General features: G+C 43.4%; 1 protein-coding gene across 1 annotated transcript in view; it reads right to left on the bottom strand.

The window, feature by feature from the left end:
• LOC126282278 (odorant receptor Or2-like) overlaps positions 1 to 10,188 on the bottom strand; it is a 41,261-nt gene extending 31,073 nt beyond the window's left edge. Inside the window, exon 1 of the mRNA XM_049981930.1 lies at positions 9,344 to 10,188. Within this exon, the coding sequence (XP_049837887.1) occupies positions 9,344 to 10,188 (845 nt within the window). The remainder of the gene's footprint in view (positions 1 to 9,343) is intronic.
• Between the last annotated feature and the right edge of the window lie 10,819 nt (positions 10,189 to 21,007).

Raw genomic sequence — 21,007 nt, 5'->3', positions numbered from 1 at the left:
TGCCGGCTGGGAGACGCTGTGCAGGGAAGTTCGGCCTCCAAGTGCAAGTCTTATTTCAGTCGACGCCACACTGGGTGACTTGCATCCCGGTGATGAGGGTGGAATGATTATGAAGTCAACACAACACTCAGTCCACGAGCGGAGAAAATCTCCATCCCAGCTGGGAATCGAACCCGGGTCCGCTGCATGGGAGGCTAGCACGTAACCACATCTACATGATTACTCTGAAATTCACATTTAAGTGCTTGGCAGAGGGTTCATCGATCCACAATCATACTATCTCTCTACCATTCCAGTCCCGAACAGCGCGCGGGAAAAACGAACACCTAAACCTTTCTGGTTGAGCTCTAATTTCTCTTATTTTATTTATTTTATTTTGATGGTCATTCCTACCTATGTAGGTTGGGCTCAGCAAAATATGTTCGCATTCGGAAGAGAAAGTTAGTGACAGAAATTTCGTAAATAAATCTCGCCGCGACGAAAAACGTCTTTGCTTTAATGACTTCCATCCCAACTCGCGTATCATATCTGCCACACTCTCTCCCCTATTACGCTATAATACAAAACGAGCTGCCTTTTTTGCACCCTTTCGATGTCCTCCGTCAATCCCACCTGGTAAGGATCCCACACCGCGCAGCAATATTCTAACAGAAGAGGAACGAGTGCAGCGTAAGCTGTCTCTTTAGTGGACTTGTTGCATCTTCTAAGTGTCCTGCCAATGAAACGCAACCTTTTGCTCGCCTTCCCCACAATATTATCTACGTGGTCTTTCCAACTGAAGTTGATCGTAATTTTAACACCCAGGTACTTAGTTGAATTGACAGCCTTGAGAATTGTACTATTTAGCGAGTAATCGAATTCCAACGGATTTCTTTTGGAACTCATATGGATCATCTCACATTTTTCGATATTTAACGTCAATCGCTTTGCAACTGATACTGGTTTTCGGATGACCTTACTAGACAGTACATTACAGCATAATCTGCGAACAACCTAAGAGAACTGCTCAGATTGTCACCCAGGTCATTTATATAGATCAGGAACAGCAGAGGCCCCGGACGCTTCCCTGGGGAACACCTGATATCACTTCAGTTTTACTCGATGATTTGCCGTCCATTACTACGAACTGCGACCTTCCTACCAGGAAATCTCGAATCCAGTCGCACAACTGAGACGATACCCCATAGGCCCGTAGCTTGATTAGAAGTCGCTTGTGAGGAACGGTGTCAAAAGCTTTCCGAAACTCTAGAAATACGGAATCAACTTGAGATCCCCTGTCGATAGCGGCCATTACTTCGCGCGAATAAAGAGCTAGCTGCGTTGTTGTCTGCCATTGTAGTGTTGGGCAGCGGCAGCTGGATGCTAACAGCGCGTAGCGTTGCGCAGTTGGAGGTGAGCCGCCAGCAGTGGTGGACGTGGGGAGAGAGATGGCGGAGTTTTGAAATTTGTAAGAATTGGTGTTATGAACTGCTATATATATTATGACTAATGAGGTAAATACATTGTTTGTTCTCTATTAAAATCTTTCATTTGCTAACTATGCCTATCAGTAGTTAGTGCCTTCAGTAGTTTGAATCTTTTATTTAGCTGGCAGTAGTGGCGCTCGCTGTATTGCAGTAGCTTGAGTAACGAAGATTTTTGTGAGGTAAGTGATTTGTGAAACGTATAGGTTAATGTTAGTCAGGGCCATTCTTTAATAGGGATTTTTGAAAGTCAGATTGCGTTGCGCTAAAAATATTGTGTGTCAGTTTAAGCACAGTCGTGTATAAATTTTTCCAAGGGGACGTTTCAGATAAAAGGAGAAAATATAAAATGCGTAAATGAAGCGGGCAAAAATGAGTACAAACGTCTAATAAGTGAGACCGATAGGAAGTGCGAAATGCTAAGCAGAATGGGCTAGGGGACAAATGCAGAGATATAGAAGTAGCGATGACTAGGGATAAGACAGATGCTGCCGACAGGAAAGAAATTAAAGAGACTTTTGGTGAAAAGAGAACCGCTGGTTTGGACATCAAGAGCTCAGATGGAAAACCAGTCCTAAGCAAAGAAGGGAAAGCAGAAAGATGGAAGAGGTATGCAGAGGGACTATACAAGGAAGAAGTTGTTGAGGGCATATTGTCGAAATGAAAGAGGACGTTTATGAATATGAGATGGGAGATATGATAATGTGCGAAGAACTTGGCACAGCACTGAAGGACTTGGGTCGAAACAAGGCCCTGGGAGTACACAACATTCCGTCACAGCTACTGATACCCTTGGGAGAGCCAGCCACTCAGACATCAAGAAGATATAATAACGACAATTCCAAAGAAATCGGGTGCTGGCAGGTGTGGAAATTACGAAACCATCAGTTGCAGCCACGCTTGCAAAATACTAACACGAATCCTTTACAGAAGAATGGAGAACCGTGGAGGAGCCAAACCCTGGAGGCAGATAAATTTGGATCTCGGAGAAATGTAGAAGACGCGAGGCAAAATTGACCATACGACATATCATAGAACGTTGGTTAAGGAAAGACAAACCTACATTTGTAACATTTGTAGGCTTAGAGAAAGCTTTTGACAGTGTTGACTAAGATATTTTTTTTCAAATTCTAAATCTGACAGAGGGAAAATAGAGTGAGTGAAAGGCTACTTACAGTTCGTACAGGCACCAGATGCTAGTTATAAGAGTTAAGGACACGAAAGGGAAACAGTGGTTGAGAATGGATTGGAGACAGGGTTATAGCCTAACCACTATGTTATTCAATCAGTATATTGAGGAAGCAGTAAAGGAAACAAAAGAAATATTTGGCGTAGGAATTTAAAGTCCAGAGCGAAGAAGTAAAAACTTTTAGGTCTGCCGATGACATTCTAATTCTGTCAGAGATGACACAGATCTTGGGAGAGCAGTTGAACGGAATGCACATTGTCTTGAAAGGAGGATACAATATGAGCATCAACAAAAACAAAACGAGGGTAATAGAATGTAGTCGAGTTAAATCAGCTGATGCTGAGGGAATTATATTAGGAAATGAGATACTAATCGTAGTAGATGAATTTTGCTATTTGAGAAGCAAAATAACAGTTCATGGTCGACGCAGGGAGAATATAAAATGTAGACTGGCAACGGCAAGAAAGGCGTTTGAAGAAGAGAAATTTGTCAACATCGAGTAAAGATTTAAGGGTCAGGAAGTCCTTTCAGAAAAGTGTTTATATGGAGTGTGTGGAAATGAAACATAGACGATAAACAGTTTAACCAAGGAGGGAATAGAAGCTTTTGAAATTTGGTGCTACAAAAGATTGCTGAAGATTAGATGGGTCCATCACGTGACTAACGAGGTGATACTGAATTGGGGAGAAGAGAAATTTGTGGCACCACCTGAATAGAAGAAGGGATCGGTTGGTAGGACACATTCTGAAGCATCAAGGGATAACCAATTTAGTACTGGAGGGAAATGTGGCGGGTAATAACAGCAGGTGGAACCTAAGGATTGAAAACAGTAAGCAGATTCGGAAGAATGTAGGTTGCAGTAGTTACTCGGAGATAAAGAGGCTTCCACAGGTTAGAGCTATGCAGTGAGCGGCATCAAACTAGTCTTTAAACTGAAGACCACAGCAACAACAACGTCTAAAATGGCTCAGAGCGCTATGCGACTTAACTTCTGAGGTCATCCGTCGCCTAGGACTTAGAACTAATAAAACCTAACTAACCTAAGGACATCACAAACATCCATGTCCGAGGCAGGATTCGAACCTGCGACCGTAGCGGTCGCTCGGCTCCAGACTGTAGCGCCCAGAACCGCACGGCCACTCCAGCCGGCCAACAACGTCACAAACACCCATACGCTAACAAAGGATCAGATGACTTCGAACCCAGAACTCATTTCTTCACACATATTGTAATATAAAGTGTGCATCAAACACTGTAGTTGTCACTTTAAATAGCTGTTACGATGTTAAGTGGTGTAGGTCTGTATTTAAGTTAAGGGGTACATTTTGTATTAACATCATTATTAGGCTAAAAATAAATTATTATGTACCTCTTACTCAAAACAAACTCATTATTATACATTAATTTCTTGTAGACCTATAAAGTTTCATAACCCCATTGTGACTGTGCACCAGAAATGTAGGCATTGTGTGATATAGACACTAATCTGCTTCCCGTGTACTCCAAAAAACAATGTTGATCACCAAAACAACTTCAATACAACTTTCAAAATAGCCCTGCACGGAACGCCCTTATAGACATCATGAAACACAATAACCTAGATGTGATAAATTCTGTTGATTACTTCGTTCATTTTTCTTAAATTTTGTAAATATCCTTTTTTACTTATTGTACTTTAACTCACATTCTATCTGTATTCGTAACATGTTTTGTACGTTCGTATCCTTAATGTTTACAATTTTTAGTTGTCCCATTCCTGTCTGAAATGGACTTCATACAAAACTCTGCTCTGGGAAGGTGGTAGATATGTTACTGTTAAAAATCTTTGATCTTGTTTGGCACCATCTTTGCCTCTGCGCAGTCTCATACACTATTGGTTGGAGTGTGGTAGATATTATATACGAAGATCATGCGAAGCTTTACTCTTTATTCTAAAATAGTTGCCTGGAATATCATTTCATATGATTAGTTACTCTCCCCATTACAGTGTGTGAAGAAGATTTATCATTACACATTACAACATTGCACTATATGGTATACAGCTATTTGAATATCGTTGGGAATTTTATTTAAAAAAAATAGATATCTAGCTTTCCCTCTTTCTGCTTGCTGTTTGAGTTGTGCTTTTGAGAAAGCTGCAACAATGTTGTCAAGAGGCGAGGTAAGTGGAAATTTTCATTAGGGCCAAAGAACTGTTTTACTTCAGTTGCGCATTTAATATAAAGACAAGTTGTATTCAGACCAATTACAGTTCAATTCAGATTATGTTCTGCTTAGTCAAAGGTGAGTCTAAGTTGGATAATAGTTTGTGGGAACATACTTTTGCTAAATTGTAGATCTTTTATAGAATGGATGTAATTCTGGACTAAATTTCATACAGAAACATATAGTGCATGGCTTACAACTTTACTCTGGTGGCTCCACACATGCATTCATATGACACAGCTATTGCACACATCTCCTTCTCCCTCTAACTCTGTCCATCTCTCCCTCTCCACTCTCTCTACCGATCTCCTCCTCACACTCTCTGTGCTTACCTACGCCACCACACGTCCCAATACTACCTGTACAACACACCAGTCGTAAAGATTAGCCTAAAAATCATGCAGTACCAACATTTTTCTCCCTCTACCACTTCCCTACAGAACAGATTGATAAAAAATGCTTACTATTGTATTACCATCCAGTTCAGAGCTGCGTTTAAAATTTCAAGTTTGTAGCTCATAGGGAAATGAGTTTAAAATCAATTACAAAATTTGTACCCAGCAAGAAAGCGAGTAACTACAAGCGTGGAAAAAATTATGTATTAATATCTGACTACCAACACTTTTCTGGAAGCAGTCACATGAAGAAGCCTTACCACCGGTAGCATGACCCAAAATTAACTTGATCCGAACCTGCAAAGACAGCTTTGCAGGGAAACGGCAGCTGTTGTGTGTGGGGCGGGGGGGGGGGGGGGGTGGAGGGGAGGGTTATTGCAGGGGTAGCTGAATATCCACAGCTATAAGCTATTATCAAATGTATATCTTGCGTAATTTGTAAGCTACAGCTAGTGAGAATGAAAACTGAGGTACTAACAGGTTTTGTCTACAAGCTATAACTGTGCACATACACTTTGGGGACAGAAATCATGGGATAGCGATATGGACGGTATACAGATGGCGAAAGTATCGCACGCACAAGTTATAAAGGGACAGTGCACAGTGCATAGGTGATTCATGCATCATGCATCCGTTAGAACAGTGCGGAGAAATTTAGTGTTAATGGGCTATGGTAGGAGACGAACGACGTAAGAGCCTTTGCTAACAGCACGATATTGTCTGCAGCGCCTCACCTGTAGTCGTGACCATATCGCTGGGGCCCTGGACAGCTGAAAACCGTATCCTGAAGATATGAGCCCCGATTTCAGCTGGTGAGAGCTGAAGGTAGGGTCCGACTGTGGCGTAGACCCCACGAATCCATAGACCCAAGTTGTCAACTATGCAGCGTGCCTGCTGGTGGTGGATTCATAATAGTGCGGCTGTGTTTACATGGAATGGATTGGGCCCTCTGATCCAACTGAGCCGATCATTGGCTGGAAATGGTTATATTTGGCTGGTTGGACACAATTTGCAGCCATTCAGAAACTTCATGTGCCCAAACCATGGTGGAAATGGATCTTAATGCGCTATGTCACTGGGCCACAACTGTTCGCGGTTAGTTTGAAGAACGTTTAAGCAAATCAAGCAAATCATTTGGCAACCAGATCGCCCGACATGAATCTCCTATCGAATATTTACGGGACATTGCTGACAGGTCAATTTGCGTACAAAATCCTGCACCAGCAACGCCTTCGCAGTCATCAATGGCTATAGTGGCTGCCTCTCTCGGTATTTCTGCAGGGAACTGAAATGAAATGAGACTGTGGCATTGCCGGCTGGGAGACGCTGTGCAGGGAAGTTCGGCCTCCAAGTGCAAGTCTTATTTCAGTCGACGCCACACTGGGTGACTTGCATCCCGGTGATGAGGGTGGAATGATTATGAAGTCAACACAACACTCAGTCCACGAGCGGAGAAAATCTCCATCCCAGCTGGGAATCGAACCCGGGTCCGCTGCATGGGAGGCTAGCACGTAACCACATCTACATGATTACTCTGAAATTCACATGTAAGTGCTTGGCAGAGGGTTCATCGATCCACAATCATACTATCTCTCTACCATTCCATTCCCGAACAGCGCGCGGGAAAAACGAACACCTAAACCTTTCTGTTCGAGCTCTAATTTCTCTTATTTTATTTATTTTATTTTGATGATCATTCCTACCTATGTAGATTGGGCTCAGCAAAATATGTTCGCATTCGGAAGAGAAAGTTAGTGACAGAAATTTCGTAAATAAATCTCGCCGCGACGAAAAACGTCTTTGCTTTAATGACTTCCATCCCAACTCGCGTATCATATCTGCCACACTCTCTCCCCTATTACGCGATAATACAAAACGAGCTGCCTCTTTTGCACCCTTTCGATGTCCTCCGTCAATCCCACCTGGTAAGGATCCCACACCGCGCAGCAATATTCTAACAGAAGAGGAACGAGTGCAGCGTAAGCTGTCTCTTTAGTGGACTTGTTGCATCTTCTAAGTGTCCTGCCAATGAAACGCAACCTTTTGCTCGCCTTCCCCACAGTATTATCTACGTGGTTTTTCCTACTGAAGTTGATCGTAATTTTAACACCCAGGTACTTAGTTGAATTGACAGCCTTGAGAATTGTACTATTTAGCGAGTAATCGAATTCCAACGGATTTCTTTTGGAACTCATATGGATCATCTCACATTTTTCGTTATTTAACGTCAATCGCTTTGCAACTGATACTGGTTTTCGGATGACCTTACTAGACAGTACATTACAGCATAATCTGCGAACAACCTAAGAGAACTGCTCAGATTGTCACCCAGGTCATTTATATAGATCAGGAACAGCAGAGGCCCCGGACGCTTCCCTGGGGAACACCTGATATCACTTCAGTTTTACTCGATGATTTGCCGTCCATTACTACGAACTGCGACCTTCCTACCAGGAAATCTCGAATCCAGTCGCACAACTGAGACGATACCCCATAGGCCCGCAGCTTGATTAGGTCGCTTGTGAGGAACGGTGTCAAAAGCTTTCCGAAAATCTAGAAATACGGAATCAACTTGAGATCCCCTGTCGATAGCGGCCATTACTTCGCGCGAATAAAGAGCTAGCTGCGTTCCACGAGAACGATGTTTTCTGAAACCAAGCTGCTTACGTACCAATAGATCGTTCCCTTCGAGATGATTCATAATGTTTGAATAGAGTGTATGCTCCAAAACCCTACTGCAAACCGACGTCAATGATATAGGTCTGTAGTTCGATGGATTACTCCTACTACTCTTCTTAAACACTGGTGCGATCTGCGCAATTTTACAATCTGTAGGTACAGATCTATCGGTGAGCGAGCGGTTATATATGATTGCTAAGTAGGGAGCTATTGTATCAGCGTAATCTGAAATGAACCTAATCGGTATACAATCTGGACGTGAAGACTTGCCTGTATCAAGCGATTTGAGTTGCTTCGCAACCCCTAAGGTATCTACTTCTAAGAAACTCATGCTAGCAGATTTTCGTGTTTCAAATTCTGGAATATTCCATTCGTCTTCCCTGGTGAAGGAATTTCGGAAAACTACGTTCAATAACTCCGCTTTAGCGGCACAGTCGTCGGTAACAGTACCATCGGCACTGCGCAGCGAAGGTATTGACTGCGTCTTGCCGCTTGTGTACTTTGCATACGACCAGAATTTCTTCGGATTTTCTACCATATTTCGAGACAATGATTCGTTGTGGAACCTATTAAAGGCATCTCGCATTGAAGTCCGTGCGAAATTTCGAGCGTCTGTAAATTTTATACAATCTTCGGGATTTCGCGTTCTTCTGAACTTTGCATGGTTTTTCCGTTGCCTCTGCAACAACGTTCGGACCTGTTTTGTGTACCATGGGGGATCAGTTCCATCTCTTACCAATTTATGAGGTATGAATCTCTCAATTGCTGTTGCTACTGTATCTTTGAATTTGAGCCACATCTCGTCTACATTTGCATAAACAGTTCGGAAGGAATGGAGATTGTCTCTTAGGAAGGCTTCTAGTGACACTTTATCCGCTTTTTTAAATAAACACTGCTAAGCAGGTGGACATTTCTGCATGTGACTTCCAACGACTCGACGAGTCCATGCCACGTCGAGTATCTCCAATGGCCGGGCAACATAAGGTATTAGGAAGCTACCTGAGTGTACAGATGTTCAAAGTACATAGCATCCCACTAGAGTCCCAAAAAAGATATAGACGCATAAACAAAATATGAAACATCTCTCTGGAACAAAGGAGTACACTCCCGATCTTTCATTTCAATAATGTGAATGATCCAGCTTTGTAAGTTTCTGACCATGAGCACTTGAGGATTCTAGGCGCGCAGTCCGGAACCGTGCGATTCCTACGGTAGCAAGCTCGAATCCTGCCTCGGGCATGGATGTGTATGATGACCTTAGGTTAGTTAGGTTTAAGTAGTTCTAAGTTCTAGGGGACTGATGACTACAGCAGTTGAGTTCCATAGTGCTCAGAGCCATTTGAACTTCAGGATTACCATGTTTACTCTGATTACGAAATACTAATGTATGTTACGAGGCTACGTTAACTCACTGTATGACATCCTGGTGGTGTCGGATACAGTCGCGCAGTTGTTTGTAAAACTTCTTCCTCCTCCACGTCTCCGGGCTGTTTACTTGACTTGATATTGCGTAGCTTCCAGAGGCACTCGTACCAGAGCTGTAGATGTCCGCCCGGTAGCTGTTACTGGCACTGACTGACTTGCCGAGTCTGCCAAATACGACGTTCAGCACCTCGAGCTGCGCAGAGGCGTGTACCATGATGCTGACGATGAGCATGTCGACGCCCACGGTGGTGAAGTAGCTGTACTGCATGCTGAAGAACTGCAGCGCCGTCAGACATTCGAAGAGCGGGCTGTCGGTGTCGGCGGCCGTGTAGCGCGCGGCTGCTGGCAGGTTCCTGTGGGACGACCCCGCACCCAGCATGGCCATGATGTAGGGCGAAGCCGTCCACACGGCAGGGGAGGGACAGCCTAACAGCGTCACGTATACCGTCAGCGACCTGGCCGCTTTCCTGGAAGCGTCCAGGATGGAGCACGTCTCCGGATCAGCGGCGTCGTGTTGCCGCGCTGTCAAGTCGTCAAGTTTGTTGGCGATCCGAAAAAAGCTCTCTTTCTTCCGCAGAAAAGTCACGATCTTGATGACGCCCAAAACTACCGCAACCAGCAGGCAGATGTCAAGGGTTATCTTGTCCACGTCGCCCCAGAAGAACCACAGACCTTGTAGCTGGCCCATGATAATGCTGAGTTGCGTGAAGAACATCCATCCCGTGTACAGGAAGTACAGTCTGAACCGAGGGGGAGCGAAGATGCCGGCGATGGCGAGAATACGGGCGTTGAGAGAAAACAGCGATTCTGTCCATGGACTCCTGACGCCCATGCTGTGCCCCACACAGTGAACTGCAAAAGAAATTGAACACATGTCAAATAATATCATTAATTTCATTACCCTCCAGGGTAGCAGAGAGCGCTAATCCGCTGCTTCCTGGACTCGGGGAGGTGCGCCGGCCCCAGATCGAATCCGCCCGGCGAATTAACGACGAAGGGCCGGTGAGCTGGCCAGTCTGGATGTGGTTTTAGGCGGTTTTACCCATCCCCCTAGGTGAATACCGGGCTGGTCCCCATGTTCCGCCACAGTTACTTGACTCGCAGACATTTGCAACACAGTCGCACTATTCCATGGCTTACAGTGGACACAGACAGTTGGGTTACACCAATTCATTCCCGTCAGATCTTATAGAGGAGCCCAGTGTGGATCAGACCACTATCTAGTTAAAATGAAGTCTTTCTGGCCATGGAAGAATGAAAGGAGTGGTACAAGTAACATAAATAAAACGAACCAGAATGAGAAAGATGAAAATTTGCCTTTTAATATTGACAGCCTACAAGACGAAAGTATCAGAACTCTCTTTGCGGCCAGGATGGAAAGGAAACTGGTTGAATCATTTGAAGAAAGTACAGAGGAAATATATGGCTATATAAAAGCTAATGTGAAAATCATAGCAACAGAGGTGTTGGGTACAAAAGATAGCAACCACGACCGTGCAGCAGATTGGTGGTCAGAGGAACTGGATGTCCTCGTTAGAGAAAAACGAAATGCGTTCCTTCAGTCGTTGGATGATAAATCAGAAGAAACAAGATCAATATACAAGGAAAAGAAGAATGAAGTGATGAAAAAAATAAGGATGGCAAAAAATGAAGCATGGGAAAGAACATGTGCCAAGGTGAATAGCACATTAGGATTTGGGAGAGCAAAAGAAGCATGGTCAGTATTGAAAGGGCTTCGACAGGATACAAAAAGCAAAACTAATCTCCAACTGATAACGCAAAAGGAATGGGAAGAGTATTTCCGAAAATTATTAAATGAGGAAAGAGAAGAATATCTAGAAGAAGGAACAGGGAAAGATAAAGGACATGAAGATCATGAGATCCAGATTTTAGAAAGTGAAGTACTTCAGTTGTTGAGAACAGGAAAGAATGGTAAATCACCAGGACCAGGCAATATCAATCTGGAGTGTCTGAAATATGGTGGTGACAAAATGGTGAAACTGATAACACAGCTCTTCAACATAATGATACATGGAGAGTCAATACCCAACGAGATGAAGCTAGGTTACATTAATACAATATTTGAGAAAGGGGATCGCAAAATTTTTTCAAACTGTATTACAAACACATTAATGAGAATTTTTTCGAAAGTAAGTAAAAAAACTGGAAAAAAATTTAGAATCCAAGAACAATGTGGATTCACGGCTGGGAGATCATGTGTAGACCATATTTTCACATTACGACAGATTTTGGAGAAAAAAAATATAGGATTAATTTTCATAGATCTAGAAAAAGCGTATGACACTGTTCCCAGAAAATTACTTTGGAGAGCACTACATATGGCAAACATAAACCTTTCCTTGATTAAAATAATACAACACATGTATAAAGATAACATTTGCCAAGTGAAAGTTGGTAATAAACTTTCACAGAAATTTAGAACAAGCAAAGGCCTTTTACAGGGCTGTCCCATGTCACCATCATTATTTAAAATCTATATAGATATTAGCCTTAGAACATGGTCTCGTAAATGTAATAGTATGGGATTAGAAATAAGAGATGGAGTTTGCCTACACCATTTATTATTTGCTGATGATCAAGTAATCGTAGCACAAGATGGGGAGGATGCTAACTATATGTGCAATCAACTAGCAGTAGCATACAGAACTTGGGGTTTGAAGATTAATTACCAAAAAACAGAATACTTGACTAATGATTCAGATGAGCTATACATTTAAGGAAAGAAAATCAAAAAGATAAACACTTTCTGTTATTTGGGATCCTTTTTAGAAATCGAGGGAAAATCAGAATCAGAAATCAATAAAAGAATTAGTAGCGGACGGAGGGTCATTGGGATGCTTAACTCAGTCTTATGGAGCACGAATGTAATGAGCAGAACTAAAAAATTAATATACAAATCCATATTAGAGAGTGTGGTTCTGTATGGAACGGAGACCTGGACAATTAACATGAAGCACATTGAAAAATTACAAGCTCTAGAGACGGACTTTTGGAGAAGATGGGCAAGAATCTCCAGGATAGAAAAGATAAGGAACACCGAAGTAATAAGGAGAATGGAAATAAAAGAAAGAATATATGGCGTAATGGATAGGAAGAAATTACAGTGGTACGGGCATGTACGAGGAATGGAGAAAACCTGAATACCAGAATTGATACTGGAGTGGGAACCGGAGGGGAGAAGAAGAAGAGGACGCCCTATGACCACCTGCATCCAAAATGTACAGCACACAATGAGGAGAATGGGCGCAGAGGAAGAAGACTCTCAAGATCGAAACACCTGGAGAAATATTTTGAGAATATAGTTTAAGAACGGTTATTGTTCGTATTGTAATTTCCAAGTAAATTATTATGTTGGAGATAAGCCTCTGTAATGAGGAAAAGCTCAAAATAATAATAATAATTCCCGGGGGGTACGGGGTGGCGGCAGGAAGGGCAACTGGCCACCCCTTAATAATAACGTGCCACATCCAATTAACCATGGCTGACCCTGCGTACCGGAGGGACCCTACCCAGACAAAGAAAGAAAGAATATCATTAATTTCATGACAGTAAATCGTGCTTTTGACTGTTTTTCTTTTCCTAATGACAATACCCAGTATCAGGGAGATCTGGTGGCAACCACGATGGCGCGTTTCAAATATTGAAGCAAACTAACGAAAAATTACGTTCACAGGTAAAAATTGGAAGCTTGATAGTACACAAGTGATTTGTAAGTCCTCATAAACCGTATTGTTCTAATGGTGCTTGGGTCTCATGGGAACATTCTGTAAGTGAATGATTTGGATACGAGTGAGATTAAAGCGGAAGTAATATGACAACAAACGTGAGACGGGAGCTTTGACTAGCCAAGAGATTTTTTGTTGTTGGTGGGTCATATGCAAGAAAAGAGTAGATTACAGTCTTTTATTGGGATGGAATGCATGGTTAGAGAGAGACTCACAATGTGACTCTGTTGTGATGTTATGTCAAAAGAAGAAAAAAGGAATGGTTTGATGCAGCTCGCCACACTGATCTGTTCTCATAACTGAATAACATTAGCAGTAGGTTACTTATGCCTCACTTCCTTCCCAACTACCGCTTCCCTTCATGTCCTTCGATTCATAAAGCAGCTGTACAAGTTATAATTACTATTTCGTTTCCGTATGTTATCGCTGTTAGCTTCAGAATATCACGAACTGTATCCCACTCCATGTAGACAAATGATTTATCTAATTCTACAAATGCTACAAATCTACGTTTAGCTTTTGTTTCGAATCTTCTGAGTCAAGTAGTAGCGTAACTACGTTCTCCGGACCCCAAGTTCGGCTTCTACCAGTTTTTACATTCTTCTGTTAATAATTCGAGTCATTATTGTGGAACGAAGACTTCCAAAGTATGTGTTTATTGATGTTCACACCTGCTAGGATCTTTTGTAACTGGAATAATAGTTTTGTCGTGGCTGGCTCTCCCAAGGTTCTCGATAAACCCGAAGCAATGTCGTCAACACCAGACGTACAGTTTCGACATAGGCCTTTAAGTGATTTATCACATTCTAGTGGCAGTACTATACCTAAGGTACACTACTCATACGCAATAACACACAGATATGGCTAGAAATGATGAAATATGAACGAGATTACTAACACTGCTAAGTAATTACCGTTTTCCACGTAGTGGAATAGTAGATGACCATTCCCGTATGTCTCGTTACGCGTTGATCAGTGAATCACGTGAAAGTAGGCATAAGTACATTCATATGGAACCTGCTTTGTTAAGAAATCACCGCTTCCATTTAGAACTATGAAATCAAAACTTACTGCTAAGTAACATTCAGCATCACGTTGCTCCATCTCGTGCATACAAACATGTTTCGATCGTCTTTAGTATATTGTCTACAAAGTGGTTGAGACACTTTCCATGCCGGACCCTCTGACCAAGCGGTTCTAGGGGTTTCAGTCCCGAACCACGCTGCTGCTACGGTCTCAGGTTCGAATCCTGCCTCGGCAATGGATGTGGGTGATGTCCTTAGGTTAGTTAGGTTAAAGTTGTTCTAAGTCTAGGGGACTGATGATCTCAGATGTTAAGTCCCATAGTGCTTAGACCCATTTGAACACCTTCCAAAGTGAGAGGAGGGTTCTTCCAAGACGCATTGCAAGTTTGAACTGGAGCCAAATTCGTTCAACAGGGTTCATGTCTGCATTTATCAACGGCCATTCCACTCCACATATTGACGAAGCGATCGCGATGTGCTCGAGGGTTATAGCGTTGAAAGACAAACGCATCGCCGGACTGTTGAATGTAAAACTGGGCAGTGCTGCACAAATTCAAATTACCCTCTCAACAGATGATCACTAACCCTTGGTTTAAGAACCACAAAAGAAAGTTGTAAACGTATAATAGTCATGGAGACACTTGCAGGATTCAGATTGATTACATAATGGTAAGACAGAAGTTGGGAACGAGATTTTAAACTGTAAGACATTTCATGACGCACGTGTTGACTGTGACTATAATTTATTGATTATGAATTGTAGATTAATGCTGAAAAATGTGGAAGACTGTGGAAATAAAAGAGACCGGGCCTGGATAAGTTGAAAGAACCAGATGTCTTTGAGAGTTTCAAAGGGAGCATTAGGCAACGAGTGATTGAAAGATAGGAAAGGAATAAAGTTGAAGACGAATGGTCAGCTTTGAGAGATGAAGTAGTGAAGGCAGCAGAGGATGAATTAGGTAAAAATTTGAGATGTAGTAGAGATTCTTGGATATGGCAGGAAATAATGTATTTCAAGATGAGACAAAAAATATTAAAATACAGCAAATCAAGCCGAAAAAGGGAATACAGACTCTAAAAAATTGGATTGGCAGGAAGTGCACACTGGCTAAGTATGAAGGGATGCAAAGATATAGGGACATGTGCAACAAGGGTAAAAGTAGGTATTGTCTACAGAAATGTTAAACAGACATTTGGAGGTAATAAAGTCACCAAGCAAAGAATGCAAAGCTAAAAAGTGGGAGGAGTATATACAAGGGGCTAAAAATGGAAATTAACTTGAAGGGACTATTATAATAGGAGAAGAGGAAGTAAAAGAAGAGGGGAGGGGAGAACCATGTCACAGAGCACTGAAAGACCCACGTGGAAACAAGGCCCTTGGAATAGATGAAATTTAATCGGATTCACTGATATCCTTGGTAGAGCCAAACTTAACAAAACTATTCCACCTGGACTACAATATAGAACTGGTGTAAGCCGACCTCGGCGAAGATCAGTTTAATTTCTGGTGAAATGTAGAAACAGGTGGGGAAACAAGTGACTCTAGACTTTTCTTTGAAAATAAATTAAGGAAAGGCTAAGCTACTTAATAGCATTTATAGTCTTTGAGAAGGCTTCTGACAGTGTTGACTGTCATACACACGTTGAAATCCTTAAGTAGAGTGGCTAAAATAAAGGGTGCGGAACGCTATTTACGTGTTATACAGAAACCAGACAGCAGTTACAAGAGTCGAGGGGCATGAATGGGACACTTCTCGAGATGAGAGTGATGCAGGATTGTAGCGTATCTCCGCTGTTGTTCTGTCTCCGCTCTGAGCAAGCAGGGAAGGAAACCAAAGAAAAATATAGAAGGAATTAAAGTTCAGGGAGAATGAAGAAAATTTTTGAAGTTTCCTAGTGACGCAGTAATTCTGTCTGAGATAGCAACTGACTTGGAGAAGCTGTTGAATGGAATAGGTAGTGTCTTGAAGTAGGATGTAAGATGAACGTCCACAAAAGGCAAAACAAGGGCAATTTAGTGAAATCGAATTAAATCAGGCACAGCTGAGGAAATTAGATTAGAAAAGGAGACAGTGAAAGTACTATATGAGTTTTGCTCTGTGGGATGCAAAATAACTGATAACGACCGAAGTAGAGGGGATATAAAATGTAGACTAGCAACGGCAAGAAAAATGTATTTGAAGGAAAGACATCTCATAAGATACATTATTATAGATTTCCTGAAGATACACTAATGGCCATTAAAATTGCTACACCAAGAAGAAATGCTCATGATGAACGGGTATTCATTGGACAAATATATTATACTAGGAATGACATGTGATTACATTTTACGCAATTTGGGTGCATGGATCCTGATAAATCATTACCCACAACAACCACCTCTGGCCGTAATAACTGCCTTGATACGTCTGGTCATTGAGACAGACAGAGCTTGGATGGCGTGTACAGGTACAGTTGCCCATACAGCTTCAACACGACTACACAGTTCATCAAGAGTAGTGACTGGCGTATTGTGACGAGCCAGTTGCTCGGCCACCATTAACCAGACGTTTTAGCTTGGTGAGAGATCTGGAGAATGTGCTGGCCAGGGCAGCAGTCGAACATTTTCTGTATCCAGAAAGGCCTGTACAGAACCTGCAACATGCGGTCGTGCGTTATCCTGCTTAAATGTAGGGTTTCGCAGGGATCAAATGAAGGGTAGAGCCACGGGCCGTAACACATCTGAAATGTAACGTCCACTGTTCAAAGTGCCGTCAATGTGAACAAGAGGTGCCCCAAGACATGTACACAATGGCACTACATACCATCACGCCGCGGGATCCAGCACGGCGTTCCGTATTACCCTTCTGAACTCACCGGTTCCATATTCTGCTAACAGTCATTGGATGTCGACCAACGCGAGTAGCAATGTCGCGATACGATAAACCGCAATCGCGATAGGGCACAATCCGACCTTTATCAAAGTCGGAAACGTGATGATACGCATTTCTCCTCCTAACACGAGGCATGACAACAACGTTTCACCAGGCAACGCCGGTCAGCTGCTGTTTGTGTATGAGAAATCGGTTTGAAACTATCCTCACGTCAGCACGTTGTAGGTGTCGCCGCCCTCGTCAACCTTGTGTGAATCCTCTAAAAAGCTAATCATTTGCATATCACAGCATCTTCTTCCTGTCGGTTAAATTTCGCTTTTCTAGCACGTCACCTCCGTGGTGTAGCAATTTTAATGGCCAGTAGTGTATTTGTCTGGAGTATAGTCTTGTGTGGAAGTGAAACGTGGTCCATATACAGCGTAGACAAGAAGTGACTAGAAGCTTTTGAAATGTGGTGCTACAAAAGAATGCGGAAGATTACAGGGGTTCTTCATGTAACTAATTAGGAGGTACTGAACAGAATTAGGGAGAAAAGAAATTTGTGGTACAACGTGACTCCAAGGAGGCATCGGTTGATAAGACGCTTCTGAGACACTAAAGGGTCACCAGTTTAATATTGGAGGAAGTGTGGGGTGTAAAAATTGTAGAAGAAGACCAAGAGGTGGATACAGTTAACAGGTTCATATGGATTTAGGTTGCAGTATTTATTCGGAAACAGGCCCGCATAATAAAGAGTAGCACTGAGAACCTCATCAGACCAGCCTTCGGACTGAGGATTACCACAACACCAACAACAGGTAGGAGAGGCGTCTCGCTGTGCTCACGTCACGTACTGTTGTCAAACATAACTACCCCACCGCTCTGCATGCCTGACAGATGCATTGTTTTCTAACCGGGTACACACAGTTCTACAATAATAGTCAGTCGTCTGGTAAAACCTGCACTTTTCGACGAAGAGCACACGAGAAAATTGATCAATTTTTGGCGTTACCTCGTGCACTTTTCTCCTGAACCGTTCTGCTTCGTAGTTTGGACTTATGTTCGTGTGGAGACTATCGCCTAATCTATAGGTCGCTACAGACCTTCCTGTCGCCTCCAGAAATAGAATGCGCTGTTCTGTTGCATTCTCCCTGGAGACCAGAGAGGCATAATTATCAGGCAGCCGTCAATAGTTACGCAGACCTCGGGCGACCGTCACGTGTCTTACCTGCCGTGGTTTGTGCCTGGCCATAACACTTGAAACTTTGGATGACATCTCTGTTGCATGCTGCAACAACACTCCTTGTCATAACCTGACAAAATACGTACACGCTGTACATGACACTTAGAAGCACGTTTACCCGCCGAACTGTGTGCAGAATACCCATTTCCCCTACACAATTAGAGACTTTGTGCACTCTTCACCTGCATCACACAAACGGCTTATTGTTGTTACAAGTAGTGAGAAAAGGCTTTCCAATTGAAGAAAACAAAAACCGTGTAGCTTATAAAGGTAATGCCAGTCATCCTTTTTTCAGTATCTCTGTGCCTTCTTCTATAGACATTACAAATTAAAGTCGCTCGCCGCGTTTTTCTGTCTGTGTGTGAAGTCCAAACTCAGGAATTACATTGGGACTCTTGATATAACTAATACACTCCTGGAAATTGAAATAAGAACACCGTGAATTCATAGCCCCAGGAAGGGGAAACTTTATTGACACATTCCTGGGGTCAGATACATCACATGATCACACTGACAGAACCACAGGCACATAGACACAGGCAACAGAACATGCACAATGTCGGCACTAGTACAGTGTATATCCACCTTTCGCAGCAATGCAGGCTGCTATTCTCCCATGGAGACGATCGTAGAGATGCTGGATGTAGTCCTGTGGAACGGCTTGCCATGCCATTTCCACCTGGCGCCTCAGTTGGACCAGCGTTCGTGCTGGACGTGCAGACCACGTGAGACGACGCTTCATCCAGTCCCAAACATGCTCAATGGGGAACAGATCCGGAGATCTTGCTGGCCAGGGTAGTTGTCTTACACCTTCTAGAGCACGTTGGGTGGCACGGGATACATGCGGACGTGCATTGTCCTGTTGGAACAGCAAGTTCCCTTGACGGTCTAGGAATGGTAGAACGATGGGTTCGATGACGGTTTGGATGTACCGTGCACTATTCAGTGTCCCCTCGACGATCACCAGAGGTGTACGGCCAGTGTAGGAGATCGCTCCCCACACCATGATGCCGGGTGTTGGCCCTGTGTGCCTCGGTCGTATGCAGTCCTGATTGTGGCGATCACCTGCACGGCGCCAAACACGCATACGACCATCATTGGCACCAAGGCAGAAGCGACTCTCATCGCTGGAGACGACACGGCCCCATTCGTCCCTCCATTCACGCCTGTCGCGACACCACTGGAGGCGGGCTGCACGATGTTGGGGCGTGAGCGGAAGACGGCCTAACGGTGTGCGGGACCGTAGCCCAGCTTCATGGAGACGGTTGCGAATGGTCCTCGCCGATACCCCAGGAGCAACAGTGTCCCTAATTTGCTGGGAAGTGGCGGTGCGGTCCCCTACGGCACTGCGTAGGATCCTACGGTCTTGGCGTGCATCCGTGCGTCGCTGCGGTCCGGTCCCAGGTCGACGGGCACGTGCACCTTCCGCCGACCACTGGCGACAACATCGATGTACTGTGGAGACCTCTCGCCCCACGTGTTGAGCAATTCGGCGGTACGTCCACCAGGCCTCCCGCATGCCCACTATACGCCCTCGCTCAAAGTCCGTCAACTGCACATACGGTTCACGTCCACGCTGTCGCGGCATGCTACCAGTGTTAAAGACTGCGATGGAGCTCCGTATGCCACGGCAAACTGGCTGACACTGACGGCGGCGGTGCACAAATGCTGCGCAGCTAGCGCCATTCGACGGCCAACACCGCGGTTCCTGGTGTGTCCGCTGTGCCGTGCGTGTGATCATTGCTTGTACAGCCCTCTCGCAGTGTCCGGAGCAAGTATGGTGGGTCTGACACACCGGTGTCAATGTGTTCTTTTTTCCATTTCCAGGAGTGTAGATCGAGGAATGTTTGTGTATATAATGTACTAGGTCCAGTGGTCGCCGTGGTCCGGGGTGTTTGACACCTGTCACACAAACTGATTCGCGCTGTGCCTTGTTGTCACTCACGGAGAACCGAAGCCGCAAGGGAAACTGCAATCGCTTGAAATCGAACGCCATATTTGAATCACAGGGTGTCAACGAATGACTTCATCCACGGCATTCATAAAAGTCAGGTTATAGGCTTCCGACTTTTGCAAACTTACACCAATTTGAAGCCAGAAGTTTAGTAATAACATTTACATCGTAGATTACACTTTGATTCCTTTTTAAGTCACAAATTAAAGTAGTATATCTGTAACGTATAACGAACCTAAAATGTTTTGTAAAGTACATACTTCTCTTATTTCAATATACTTTATTTTCAGCAAGAAATATTTTGACTAAAAATATGCTGTATGAAAAGATGATTAATTGCGGCATCTGCTGTTACATTTTACGATAGGTATCTTACTCTCTTATTCGAGAATTCGTCTTCTGTTGTGTGACCTCAGTTTTCACTGTTTCAAGTAGGGGTGTTATTGGGCGAGACTCGAACTGTTCCAATTGTTTACGTCACAGTTTGGGAAATCTCGGGTTGTTTTCGATCTTTTGATCGGTCGGCCATCTAGTGAGTTTTGTTGATACTATGTCCACGAACTGCTTTAGCGTTTGTGTTGCACAGTGGATTTTAATAATAAAAATAACTATTAAACACGGACTAACATATCTTCTAGGGTATATATCGTATGTAACATCGGCAACTAACCAATAAATAAGAGTCTGCAGTGATGTTTCTGTCAAATTCTAGAGCTTTCGCTCGTTTCGCGATCTAGTGACGCCTGGGCAGGTAATGCCGCTGCAATTTATTCTGGCGATAGGAGTTACAATCAGTTCACTACGATATATTCAGTTTGTTAGGCATTT

The sequence above is a fragment of the Schistocerca gregaria genome, chromosome 7 (assembly GCF_023897955.1).
Source record: "Schistocerca gregaria isolate iqSchGreg1 chromosome 7, iqSchGreg1.2, whole genome shotgun sequence".
NCBI lineage: Eukaryota > Metazoa > Arthropoda > Insecta > Orthoptera > Acrididae > Schistocerca > Schistocerca gregaria.
The sequence above is the reverse complement of the archived record's forward strand: the minus strand, read 5'-3'. Positions and strand labels throughout refer to the sequence as shown.